The sequence below is a fragment of the Ursus americanus genome, chromosome 5 (assembly GCF_024610735.1).
Source record: "Ursus americanus isolate L20-20 chromosome 5, mUrsAme1.1.p, whole genome shotgun sequence".
Classification (NCBI taxonomy): domain Eukaryota; kingdom Metazoa; phylum Chordata; class Mammalia; order Carnivora; family Ursidae; genus Ursus; species Ursus americanus.
Window position 1 is genome coordinate 38527182 of NC_142131.1, and position 14309 is coordinate 38541490.

General features: G+C 40.8%; 1 protein-coding gene across 1 annotated transcript in view; it reads right to left on the reverse strand.

Moving 5' to 3' along the window:
- Positions 1–2261: 2261 nt before the first annotated feature.
- RGS7BP (regulator of G protein signaling 7 binding protein) overlaps positions 2262–14309 on the reverse strand; it is a 103166-nt gene continuing 91118 nt past the window's right edge. The window contains exon 6 of the mRNA XM_045794269.2: positions 2262–7787. Within this exon, the coding sequence (XP_045650225.1) occupies positions 7696–7787 (92 nt within the window). The 3' untranslated portion in view covers positions 2262–7695. The remainder of the gene's footprint in view (positions 7788–14309) is intronic.

Sequence of the window (14309 nt, forward strand, 5' to 3'; positions counted from 1 at the left end):
TTCCTAAGGCCAGAAAACGAGTAGGCAAATGTAAGAGTTACCACAATGGCAGAGTTATCAGCTCTGATCATCGTCACAGGGAGAGTTACTGCAGTGTGATGAGGGCACAGAGGATTATGTTTGGCACTCATACGACCCACCTCTTGGTAGGCCCGGGCTTACCTGTAAATGGGCAAGTACAGCAGCTACAGTGTACTAAGTGCAGGGTAACCAGGGTCTCAGACCGCTTGGGGGTGAGGGTCTGGATCATTTTACCAGGCGGCTCAGAAGTGCCTGACTAGCACCGCGGGAATGTAGCATGGGTTAAGAGGAAGCTGTGGTTCATCCCACTGTCCCTCTTTTTGTAGAGTGAGTTGTGATAACAGAATCCAGAAGAAGCTGCACCCGGGTGGAGTGAATCAATGTGAGAAGCAAGTGGGTCGGAGCAGTGCCAGGGGTGAACTGTAGGAGGCGCTGTGGCCCCTGCCCAGCTGTGGGTAACTGAGCCGCAGCATCCGTCCCTCGCTCCCTGTGAATGTTGGTTGCTAATGACAATGTGCACTTGTTTTTTTTACACCTAGTTTTTATTCATTCAACATTCTAATGGTTTTGTTCTTTCGTCTGGTTAGATATAGCTATAATGGAGTTCATTTCTTTTTTGCTGCTCCGTAGTATTTGGTGTTCTCAAGATAGCACAATTTACTTTTCTATTCTTCTGTAGATGGATCTTTGAATTGTTAGTGGGTTTCGGTTATTATAAATAATGCCACCATGGGCATTCTTTTACCTGTCTTTGAGTGTACGCGTACATATCTGTCGTGTTGCTACCTAGGAATGAAAGTATGGGGTCACAAGGTACGCATAAGAGCTACGATAGTAGGTGATGTCAAACTGTCGTCCAGAGTAGTTTGTGTCCTGTTAGGAAGTATTTCACAACTCTGTGGGCAGGAGGATATTTTCCTATATTATCTTCTGGAAGCTTTATTGCTTTCCTTTTGCCTTTAAATCAATAATCAACTTGGAATGAGGTAAAGGTGAAGTTTAATTGCTTTCCCTATGAAAATCAGTTGACCATTTGATTTAAAAAGACTATTTATTTAAAAGAGTCCTCTTTGTCCACTGTTCTGCAACTCTGTATCATGTAGTGTTTCATTGGTCGGATTTTTCTCACGAAAGAGCTTTGGTTCTAAGCAAGTAATTGAACGTTGAACAGTTATGTGGTTGACCCTTCTGTGGTATTAACATTATCATCTCCACTTTCCTAAGGAAACTGAAGCTTACAGAAGTTAATTAATTTAGTGAGTGGGTTCTCCTGAACTAAGATTCCCATTATTAATGCCTTAAATGAAATAGAAGTTATTAATTAATTAATTAATTAACCAGATCACAGTGTGGAGATAGGTGAACCAGGTCTGCTAAGGCACTTTGCTGTCATCATGTGGTGTCCACTTCTGGATCCAAGACTCTTGTCTCAGCTCCCACTCACAGGTTCTCATTGCAGCTTGGTGGGAAGAGAAGGTGAGCATGGAAATGTATGCTCCTTATTTTAGGGATGTTACTTGGAAATGACACGATTCTTCTTGGATCCTGGTGGCCAACATTCCCTTATGTAACCACATCCCAAACCAGGAGAGCCTGAGAGAATGGAGTCTTTAATTGAGGTGGCCAGCATCTTGCCAAAATTTGGCATCTGTGTTTCTAAAGGGAAGAAGGAGAGAATGGAGATGGGAACTGCTAGCCATGGTTGTATACTTGCTTGCGGCACATCGGAGAGCCAGACAAAAGCCTGTGTGTCTCCCCGCTCTACTGTACAGCCCTCAGCAACCAGCCGGACCGCATCCATTCACCTCCTGGAAAACCTTGAGGATAACTTCCTGTCAGAACTGAATTCCTGGATGTCTCTCCAGACATGTATAGAATTCCTTTTACCAGGAAACAAGCTTCTTTAACTCAGTGTTTTTTCGGTTTGTTTTTATTTTTTTCCGTTGGTCACAGCTATCAGGAGAACTGAGTTAAATTTAGAGACTCCCTGCTATTGTCAGGGAAAATGTTTCCAAAGCCTGCTTTAATCCTTCCACTAGTGACTTTGCCTTCACTTAATTCATTCTTTCTCTCTTCCCTTCTTCCCCCTACATCCCCTTTGTCTGGCTTGCTATTCTGTCTTCCCAAAGTGATGGGGGCCTGGTGTTTCCTCTCCCTATCCCCACAGCCCACACAGTGACGAGGAGGACTAAGTCCAGGGGGTTGGTGGGCAGGATGAGAGCAAGTGGGGTCACAATGTCTCACTTTTTCATTTTTTTTAAACTTTTATTATTAGTTTTTATTACACAAGGAATACATATTCATTGTAGAAAAATTAGAAAACACAGAAAAGCAAAAAGAAAAAATAATCACCCATAATCCCACTACCCATAAATAACTACTATTAACATTTTAGTGTATGTCCTTCTAGCTTCTTATGCATATATATACATACATAGATATATTTATATATAATTTTCTTTTTTACAAATATTGTGTCATACTATACATACTGTTTTATAACGTGTTTTTTCATTTAAGATATATCGTGAACATTGTTGTTTATTCCCTGAAAAAACTATACAGATACTACATGCTCATTGTGGAAAAACCAGAAATTACAGATATGCAAAAAGAAAATAGAGTTGCTCCAAATCTCACCTCCCAGAGATAGATGCTGTTAACATTTTAGCAAATATCCTTTCGGATGCTGTAACGCACACATGTATATGTATACTTTTTAAATGGAAACATACTATATTCTTCTGTAACTTCCTTTTTCATTTAACAATATAGCTGTTTATTTCCATGACTATACATTTAGTGCTTACTCTTAATTGGTGCACAGTCTTCCATTGAAAGGATATACCATATTAAACCAACCCTATATTGTAGGCTTACTTATATTTTTTTTCCATTCCTCCAAATAATGCTCCTATAAACATCCTTTTTTTAAATGTTTTTTGAATAATGAATGAATGTATCTTAGTTCATTTTTCTTGGCTTTTGTTGAGGAGAATTTCCCTAAAGTGGAAGTATTTGGCATAAAAAATATATTGCCCAAATATTTTCCAGAAAGATCAGATCAATTTACACCCTTGTTGACTCTGTGAGAGAATGTTCATTTCCATATGTCCTGTCCCTGGGAACTATAATTCTTTATACCCTTTGTCTTTCTGATACATAAAAAGGAATATATTGTAATAATTTGCATTTTTTATTACTAGTTAAATATTTTCATATTTATTATTAGTTCATTAATTTATGGTACACTGCCAGTTTGTGTCCTTGGCTCAATTTTCTACTGGAAAGTTTGATTCTTTTTGATGATAAAATGTAATTTATTCATGCATTCATTATTCACTCACACAATAAATATGTTTTCAGTATTTGCTTTGTGTCTAGCACTGTGTTAAGTATTGAGGATATAACAGTAAGCGAAAAAGACATGGCTGCTGCTTTCTTGAACTTTCAGTTTAGTGAAGATAAACAGACAAACTTTTCAAAATAATTTGAAAAGTGCAATGGGGAAACAATGAAATGGGAACACTTGGTTGGGAAGGTTGTACATCATAGAAACTTCCCAAGGGTAATGGAGTTTGCTCTTGATATATATTAGAGATCTATGCTCTTTGTTGCATATATTTCAAATTTTGTTTTCTCTTAATTTGGTTTGTTATTTTTTACCGTATAAGAGTTCCGTATTTTTAATTGGTCAAATCTATCCATCTTTTTCTATTTGGTTTCTTCCTTTGTTGTCCTGCTTAGAAACGCTTTTTTTTTCCATAGCAAAATTACGTAAATATTTGTTAATATTGCCTGCTAGTCCTTTTATATGCTTATGTGCTTTAACATCTAAATCTTAACTTCGCCTAGAATTTATTTTGACGGAAATTGTGAGGTATAGATCTAGTATTTTCCCCCATACATGGCCAACCAGTCATCCCAAATTATTTAGTAATCCAACTTTTTTCACAGATTTGAAATACCATCTTTATAATGCATTCAATTCTTCTGTGTTCTTGGGTTTATTTCTGATCTTTCTATTTAATTATAATGATTTATTATGGGCCAATAACATCCCTGGTTTTTCTCATCCTGTCTATAGTTATCTGCAAGCTGAGCATTTTGCATTTGGTGATGTCCTAGAATACAAAGAAATGACACACAGTGCTTAGGTGTATGCGTGTGGCATGGGAAGTTAGTCTGGATGATATTCTCCACCCTTTCAACTTTGAGACTTCCAGAATCTGAATTCCATATGGGACATTGTTAATCTGGCCCGTTGTTTGCTGTCTAAAATAAATGAGATGCCTTTATGCTCTCTGCATTTATTTTCCCTTCTTTTTCTAAAGCTCAGCGTTCGGTAGGTGGCAGTATTGCCATACAGTAAGTATCCAACGGTTAGAGGAGCACCGAGGAACAAACTCATCCGGCAGGATTTTAGAATTTCCCTAAGAACTTTCATTAGAGGAGGCATCAGGGCTGTGCTACTTCTAAAGTCTTCTTTGCACCCTTGAACAATGGCTCAACCAGAAGTTTGCAGTCGATCTGCTCCTGGAGGCGTGCAAAACATGGGTGGGCAGATACTTTAAAGTGATACCTCGGCCTTGTGGGCATCGCCCGCACTTTACCTACAAGTGCCTTTGGCCCCAGCCACTGACTGACTTACAGCCTGGAAATGTGATTTTAAGCAATATGATTGTGGTGGGATTCAGGTGGCTTTTATTTTCTTTATACTTGATGGTATGTTTCTGGTTTCCCACCAAGAACATATATTGCCTCTGTAATCTGAAGAAAAGAAATGAATCAACACGGGCTATTAAAATTATGGTGGTAAAATGGGTGAGGGTGTGCCAGAAAAAGTTGACATCGTCTTCCAGTTTCAGCATGTGAGTACATGCAACGGAATGGGTTCAGTGTCCTCACCTTACCCCTAGAGATCAGCTCAGTATTATTGCTAATCTGAAAGCGAATTACCAGCAGGAGGCCGAGGCAGTAGACTTCTATCTCATGGACGACACCTGAGAAAGTCCTTTGGTAGGTGAGAGGAGAGTGGGGTCAGCTCCTGAAGAGATGCGTTGGCATATCTAATGGGAGATGGTGAGCTGTCTATTGCCATTATGAGCCAGTGTAGGTCATCACGACTCGGAGCACTAAATTTAATTTTAGGACCTGCTAGTGAAAGGAGACCTATAAATCTTGGAGTGTGTCCACAGGAACTACAAAACCAATCAAAGTCTGGGAAACAGGCACTATGAATAAAAGATAAGGTGGCTGAATTTATTTACCTTAGCTATGGAAAGCCTAGCTGGGGAATTAGACAAATTCCCATCTCCATGAATAGCGACTATAGCCCTCCCAGACCTGGAGGTGAGACCTGAATTTATTAACAGTCTTCAGTTGTACAAAGGACAATGGCACAGGAGGTAAGTATTCCTTTCATACCGAGACTAAGGCGAGAGTGAGCACAAGTTAACCAAGCAGAAGTGATTCGGGTCAAGCATTTAGAGGAACGTGCTGAACACCAAGGCTGGGCGTATCGGTTAATAACTTGGCATGAACTAATAGGAACCAGATTGAAGCTAAGGGTTCGGTATAGTGGAAAGGTGGGTAAGGGCAAAGACGGGAGCCAAGAGCGGGCCCAACTGGGCTATTTTATAATTTCTAAAACAATGGACCTTAAATGATTAAATGAATTAACCACAGGGGATAAAAATGAACCATATTCAAAAAATATATTAAACTTTAGTCAAACCTGCTTTATGAAATCAGGGTTTGCAGACCAGATATATCTGGGCGTGGGTACCTACTTTGCAAGGGGATGTTCATTCTAAGAGTCTCTAAATAGCATATTCCAACAACTGTTTTACAAATATTTGATTAAGAAAGTTGTGATTTTCTCGTGTAACTTCCAAGGATACCTCTTTATCTGAGGTCAGGTATACCTATAACCATGTGTTAATTACCAGTTCATTGGAACACAACTCTGGACTCCAAGAATAAGGCCAAAAACCAGCTAGTATGATCTAAATAGAGACTGCATAGTCTTTTGAGATCTCTCCCAATCCTCTCATCCTTTTGTTTTCAATCACAAAAGCTAGAAGACAATTCCAAGTATAATTTTCACAACATCAGATACTAGGTTGAACCGTATGAAATTGCCATTTTTGTGGGTCAAAACAGTCAAATATCAGCAGTTTCATATAGGTCAATCTAATACAAGATTTATTCTAGTAGTTCCTATCCAGCTACCTTCATCTTCACTAAAGCTAACAGCTTAAGTATATTTAGTTGTTGTGTCAAAATATTGGACATATAAATGCCTGTGTACATAAGTACTGAGAAAGTACAGGGTCGGGATTAAAGATGCATCTTGGATAAACCACTGAGAGGAATCTAGCTCATCCTTTTTTGGACTAGACACCGGTGCCTCTTGTGTGACTTTAGGATTTCTAAGATTTTGGAAAGCAAGAGAAGAAGTCCAAAGCCCTGATCTCTCAACCCAAGGGAAATTCTGTTTGGGTAACGGGCCAAGGAAGAACAGGGGAAAATACAACAAAATTTGTACCATGTTACAGGTTTCGTGAGGAAGATCATAACAGAGCTATGAGCAGAAAAAGCGTGTGGCTTCCTCCTTTCTAAAATATAGTATTGCTTAATGTGTCCTGCTTTCAAGATTCTAAGCATAAGACAAGACACCAAGTACACATTGGAAAAGTCATATCTGCATAGTCATCTAAAATGAGACAAGCTTAGCTTAACTAAAAAGATTTTATTAACGTAAAATGTTAAATATTTTTACGATCTGAGCTAATTCCAGCATGCCCTATAAGATTTAACACTATGCTGATGTGCAGACATCATGCTTCAGATTTTAATTAGAACAAAATGTGATAATATTCAATTTTACATTTGAGGGTAATTGTATATGTTACTACACCGTTTTCTAACTGGATTACTTCATTCTCCAAGAAGCTGAAAAAGACACCATTGGATCAAAGGAAATTAGTTGCCCATGTGCATTGTACGAAGGTATTAGGATTATTGTGTATTTACAAAATTTAAATACGTTTCATATATGGTTTTTGTTGCATTATAAATTAAGATATCTTTATGTAGAAGCTCTTGGATTCTGACAGAATGGAAGACTAAATGTAAATGGGTGCAGACAAAGCAATAGGTGAGGTGGTATATGTTCGATTATAATATTATTTCTAATAATATTAATAGATTGGATTTTTGAACACAGTTTTGTAGTTTTAGATAGATTTCTATGTTTAGAGACTTTCATATATGGTAAATTGTTCACATGAGATCAGCAAGAGCTAAAGATATACTATTATACATGAAATAATTTTTCTCTGTATAATACATTTAAAAAAACCTTTAAATAATTTAAAAACCATAATTCTAGCATCTGTCATGGTATGGTTTGGAGCAGACATGCACAATGTCAGCTTTAAAAATCCTTTTAAAAACAGCCTGCTTTTTGAATCTTTTTTTTTTCCCCCTTGACAGCAGCTGCTTTCAAATGTAAAATCATTTAAAAGGGCAGGGGGAGGCGAATAAAAGTAATAAGGAAGCATAGAAAACATAGTCAAAACCCAGTAATTGTGGTTCAGCTGTCTGGAGGTCCTCAGGTTCTGCGATATTTTCAGGTCTTCGCAATGGTGGGTTTCCAGGAGGAATTTCCTAGCTTGAGACCAGACAACACAGCCCAAAGAACCTTCTCTTCCGTCTTCTAACCAGGGGGTAGGGAGTTAGATTTAGAAGGCTGCTGTCATCTGTGATGGGACAGAATGTACATATGAGTGAATTACAGACAAAATAACCTGGGTTTTATGAATTGGCTTTAAAAATCCCTCATCTTTTCAATCAAGGTTTCTTGACTTCAGCACTACTGGCCATTTGGGACCAGATCATTCTTTGCTGTTGGGGCTGTCCCGAGCACTGTAGCGTATTAGCAGCTTCCCTGGCCCTGTCTACTCACTAGATGCCAGTGACAGTGCGCCACCAGTTGTGACGACCAAAAACGTCCCCAGATAGCGGCAGAATGTTCTTTTTTTGGTGGTGATGGGGGTGGGGGGGTGGGCACGTAGCCTGCCGTTGAGAACCATGGCTTAGAATTAAATGTAAGCTGCTTGGAGGCCTCTTTCAGTTGGGGGATGTGTAACTTTTTAGAAAAAGCCCCTGTTTTGGAGTAAGGCCGGCCTCTTTTCTAAACTCACCTCTGCTATTTCCTAGCTCTGTGACTTTGAACATGTAACTGGAAGCTTCAGTTTTCCTGTATGTAAAATAGGGTTTAATAATACTTACCGTAGATAAAGATTATGGGAAATAATCTATGAGAAGCAGGAAGCTTGGCTGGCGTCCTACGTGCCTAGCACAGAGGAAGTGCTCAATAAATACAGCTACTATTAACTATTTTCCTTTACAGAGGACCATTGTCTTGCTTCCACTTACCTACTTTATGCCTCAGGAAGAAGTTTCCCAACTGTTCCTTGTTGAGTCTTTGCCTAGCGATTTCTAGAGATTTCTATACACAAGGGCATTCTAAGATTGCCAGCTGTTGAATTTGTAAGTTTTGGGTTAAAATTTTTAGCACGATGACAAGGAGAGGAAGAAATAAACTAGTAAACCAAATTCAGTTTAGGGAGCTGGGTTTTAAGAAAATAGCGCAGTCCAAAAGAGAGGTTGGATAGAAAAAGCCTTGTTGTAGCAGAACCGGCAGTCTGGTCCCAGAGGCTGGAAGAGGGACCACACAGACATGATCTGGAAATTACCACTTGGCGGGGGGAATACTAGGTCATGATCAGACTGGAGAGAGGGGCCACAAAATAGCTGGCTGGCTCTGATAACTGTTACGCACCTAGGCGTTTGCCAGCCCAGAGCAGAGCTAAGGGGCTCCCTCCTTTCCCCATCCTAACCTGGTGGATATAGGACCTTGGGAAAGAGCCCCGAATCAGGAATTGCACGAAGGGGCGGATAAAGTGAGAGATGTGCGCCACTTCAAGAAAACCAGTTTGTGGATGAGGGTGGGTTTTCTTGATTACTGAGCCTAGACAGCTCAGTAAACTATCAAGAACAAACACAAGTTCTGGTTTCCCAGTCCTCTTACGTCATTTGCGTCACCCAAGCGTCTGGGCTTTTCCTCACCTTCCCCAAAGGCTGCCATGTGTCATACTTATTTGTAAATTAGCCTCACTCACCAAGTGGACAGTGTTCCTTGGAATGGTGCCCTGTGCTATACATTTAGATAGAACCAGAGTAGCAAGTCAGAGCCGGGGAAGAAAGCAGGCGCCCCGGCCGAGCACATCAAATTAATCAAACACAGTGCGCTCTCCCGGTCTCACAGACTAGTACTCGCTCTTAAGATTCATATCCCGTGAATGTGCAGAAAAAGAGGATGCTCTTTGTCCTTCCTGTGGTGAAAAGCTTTTCACTATACTCTGGATGTCAACATTTTTGAGACTAAAAATAGGACCTCTCTGTTTTATACTTAAACTTGCCCCAAATAGTTAAGATTCAGAAAGCAAAGTCAAACACTATATGGGAGCCTCATTTCTCAGGAGAATCTCTCAGAGATGAATCATGGTCTGTTTGGAACAGGAAGAAATGATAACTCACTTTCTCATCGGTTTTAGGACCCTTACTAACCGCCAAATGACGAATGAACTTAACCTAACTGGATATGGCCAAGAGCAGACTCTGAAGAGTAAAGAATTTCATCTTTTGGTATTTCTTGGGATACTGACTGTACTTCCCGAAACACAAGTTCCCCAGGAATTCGGTGGTTCCTTGAACAGAATCACAAAAACGGTGGTGATATTTATAGGGAGGAAAAATCTCTCTATTTCCATTGAAGATTTGGAAGGTCTGTTTCCTGAATGTCCATATATCCTTCCCTTTCTCCAAACATTTAAGAGATTTGGGGAATGACCCAATGGGTATTTATATATTGTAAAATGCAATGCTGATGTGTATTGTTCCCACTGCGTGAGGACATGTCTCCTACAATTTGTATTTACAAAGAAACCGTATATGTGTATGCTGTGGTATGTGTATGCTCTTGTGGGATGTGTGCTCCCATGTTCTCTTTTTTTACGTATGAAAAGCACACAGGTATTATACGCAGTTATTATGGGATTTGTATCAAGACTGACCCTTGTATCTGTGCATTCATTACAGTGAATCAAAAAACCTTTATTGCTATTGAAATTCTCCTCACTCAGCCTTCTTTTCATATCTACCTATCTATATATAGCTAAGTAGATATACACATATACATTCACTTGAGTGCTACACACACACACACACACACACACACGCACACACACACGCACGCACACAGCCGTCACATGAATAGGAAGTGTTAGAATCGATGAGAAGGTGCTCAGATGTTAAGCAAATGACGGGCTGCCTATTAAGGATGACTGCTGGTTTGGGGCATCTCTGTTGAGCATTTGTGACACCTTCGCCTAGCCCAGAGCTTGTCTGATCATCACCTAGGGTTGAGGTGACACAAAAGCTCAAAAATTCTTGGCAGAAATTCAGAGCAGCTTTCTACACCCTAGGAAGCTGACACCAGCAGTAAATGCTGAAATTCACCAGCAGTGAGTATGCCTGGAATGGTTTGGAGTGAATTCAACTCCAAGGAAAGATGTCTTTCCACATTGATTGAAATCCTGTCTCTGAAATTTTGGGCTGCCAAAAGACTGTGAACAAAATGGAATGTTTCCCCGACTCGTTCTCAGCTTTCTGGGCTAATCCACCTGACCTTGCTGGGGAACCTTTGATTTTTATGGTGAACGTTTGAGACTTTTATAGCATCTTTTCTCTGAAGTGCATACTCTGAGACAGCTGTAACCAAGGACAGTTTTAGATGTGAAAATGAAAAGTGGAGAAAGGGAAAGGGAGGGAGGAAAGCAGAGGAGAAAGCGAAAGGAAAGGAGAATACACAATTCAGCCATCAGCAAGTTCAAATCTTGGTCATTTGAAGCTTAATTCCTGGATACTACTGAAGCCAAGGATACCAGAATCCCCTAAGGCACAATGAGACCATTTGTCTGTTGCTCAAATTTCTTTTGCTAATACAAGATTTCTTATATGGATGATATGTTAAGAAACAGAAGGACATAAAAGTAAGAAGTTTTCAAATAATCAACTGAGCATTTCAATTTCAAGCTATGTTCTCAGAATCAGGAGAAGTGCTATGTTCTCAGAATCAGGAGAATGTAACTGTAGTTGCAAATTTCTCTTCCAGAAAAAAAAAAAAAAAGAGACCTTCAGCTAACCCAGTGGTTCTCAAACATTAGCTGCATTGAACATCATCTGAGGGCGTGTTAAAGTACAGATCGCTGGCCCTCCCTCTGGAGTTTCTGAATCAATAGGTCTGGAGTGGGGCCGGAGTATTTAGATTGCTTACAAGTTCCCAGAAATGTTGATGTTGCTGGTCCTGAGGCTGCACTCTGAGAAGCCCTGCATTAATCAAAGGCCTGCTAAGTGCAGGCTCCATGTTGGGTGCCGGCGATGATACTTGATGGATCCTAATACAAAGGTGGTTTTGGTCTCAAGGATGTTTGCTTGAGTAACTAGGAAGCTTCATTAAAATGCCATAAGAGAGATACAGATACAACGCTATGAGAATTCCAAAGAGGGGAATTACTCCCAAGTGGAGAAGGAAGAAGATAATTGTGGAAAATCATGGAGGTCTTGGTATTCATGCTAGGTCACAAGGGATGAGGAGAACTTGTACATTTGATGAAGGAGGAGAGGGGCTCTCAGGATGGAGAGAACAGTGTGAACAAAGTCATGGAGGTCAGAGGCAACTTGAATTTGGGTCCAAGTAAACAGTCCAGTCCAGAATGAAGGGTGGACTGAAAGGTGCATGAAGGAGGGAATAGTACAAAACAGAAATACATAGAATTCCCTAAATAGGACTGTGCCTTCTCTTGCCTCTCTGGCTTTACGCATGCCATTCCTTTTTCCAGAAAAGTCCTCCCTTCTTAGACAAATGCCAGTGCCTCCAAGATTAGCTTGCAACTTTCTTTGATTTATTTCATAATGTTTTTCTGATTTTCTTCTCAGTCCCCTTTGTAAACTTCAGTTCTTTCCCCTCAAAACTTAAACTGTGGTATTCCAGGCTCTGCTGTATGCACACTCTCCTTGGGTGGTGTCAACCATTCTGAAGGCTTCAATTACCATGATGCCGATGATGGTTAAATATGTATTTCCAGCCTCCCAGCTCACACGTCTCACCTCAGCATACGACCTGCTGTTTACCACCGAGTATCATTCCTGGAGCTCCTCCATCTCCACAACTTCAATCATCTTCTATCTCTACTGCTCCTCCTCTGTTCTCTCTGACTTAGTGAACAGACACCAGCATTCACCCTGCTCTCCAACTTGGAACCTGGGTTTCATCCTTGTTTCTGCCTTTTCTCTCATGTAGCCCATCCAGTTGTTCATATCCTCTTCTCCGACCTCCTGGCTTTAGGTCAGACCTTAAGCGTTTCTCACCTGGATTATTGCATCTGCCTCCTAACTGAATCCCTCCAATGGCTTCAGGATAAAGTCCCAACCTCTTAACATGAATTATAGGCATTTTAATGATATAGGCCCACCTACTTTTTTAGTCTTCCTTGCCTGTTTTCTAACCACTTTCCCAACTAATGAAGTGCTTGTAGTTCATCGAAATGCCCTGTCCTCCCATCTCCTCATATACCTTCAATATCCAGAATCTTTTGCCTAGATGCTCTTTTTTCCCTCCACCTTTTTTTTCTTTTCTTTTTTCCATCTCTTTCTTTGACTAACTCTGATTCATCCTCAGAAATCTGAGCTCACTTTCCAAAAAGCAATTCTCAATACCAGCAACCCTCTCCCCCATCCCACACCCCAACCCTTGCAACTCACATTGGGCTAGGTGAGAATCCAATATACCCTTGTAGTGACCTGTGTCTAGCTATTATGGTCCTGTTACATTCTAAGCACTAGTTTTTTTGTCCAATAGAGTGTGTGTGTGTGTGTGTGTGTGTGTGTGTGTCAGTTGTTTCTAGAATTCACATGCCCTACCCCCAAAACATGATCCCAATCTCTGTGAGGGGAAGCCTGTCATTTGGGAAGGCTTTCCAGGTGATTCTCATCCAGCCTGTTCTGTTGAGATAGAGAACCTCTAGAGGGAAAGATCTTCTCAGCCCCTGACACAGAACTTGGCACATTATAGGTTACCATCACATGTTAGAGGATGGCAGGGACACCAGATGCTAGGGTAAAACGTCTGTTCTTCCTTTAGTAGACGATGAGTAGGAATGTAACATTTGTGAGTAGGGGCTGAACATAGACTAATGCATTAAGAAAGTGATGTGTGATCAGTGAGGTGTGAATTAATTGGAGGAGAGAGAGGAAGTACATATGGCATACTGAATCCTGGATGGAAAGTTGCAGAGATTATAGAGAATATGGGGCTGCCGGAGTAAAAACCACCCAGAGTAATGTTCAGAGTAACACCAGACTGAAGCACACGAAGTCTTTATAGGAGGCCCTGGCGAAAGGACCTAAAAGATCATCTCTAGGCTGCTGGGGGGCATAACTGTCTCCTGTTCTTCAGCCGGATATCAAACACTGCTGCATGACATGGCTCGAGTGGATATGGGGGCTCCAGACTGGAGTGCACTGAGAGTATGAATCTGGGGGAACTGTTCCTAGATCCACTTTAGTCTGGAGTAGCACTGTCCCCAGGAGGGGGACCCGTTCTAGAACAGATTCAATTCCCTATGGATCCACCTCAGACTGATTCTAATGCCTGGTATCAACGACCAAATTCTAGGCAAGAGTGAACATACAAACACACCCCACAGCATTCATTAAGTCAGAATTCTGGAAAAGGTGAAACTGTCTTTCAGGCTTAATTTATTTCTGCCAACTTGTTTTGTTTGATTACAACACACATTTAGAAGATGCTTGCCCTTCACTTTCCAGTCTCCTTTTAGCCTTTGTCAGTAACCTTGCAGGCTCTCCACAGGTGGTTCCATTTGTAATCCATTTGACACAGCAAGACTATCATAATTAATGAAGCTCCCTACAGCACTGCCAGTGACCCAGAATGTAGGACAGGAGAGGCGCTGAAGCAGTGGAAAGAACAGTGGGCTGAGAGCCAGGAGACCTGGACGTGGTCAGGAGCCTGCTGAGGGGCTGCCGTAGAAAGAGGGCAGCTCGCTTTTCTTTCGTGCCTCTCTTTGTCTCCAGCCTTAAACTGGAAGGATGAGGAAGAAAAGGCACTGTCTCAAACGAGGCCATAATTCCTAAGC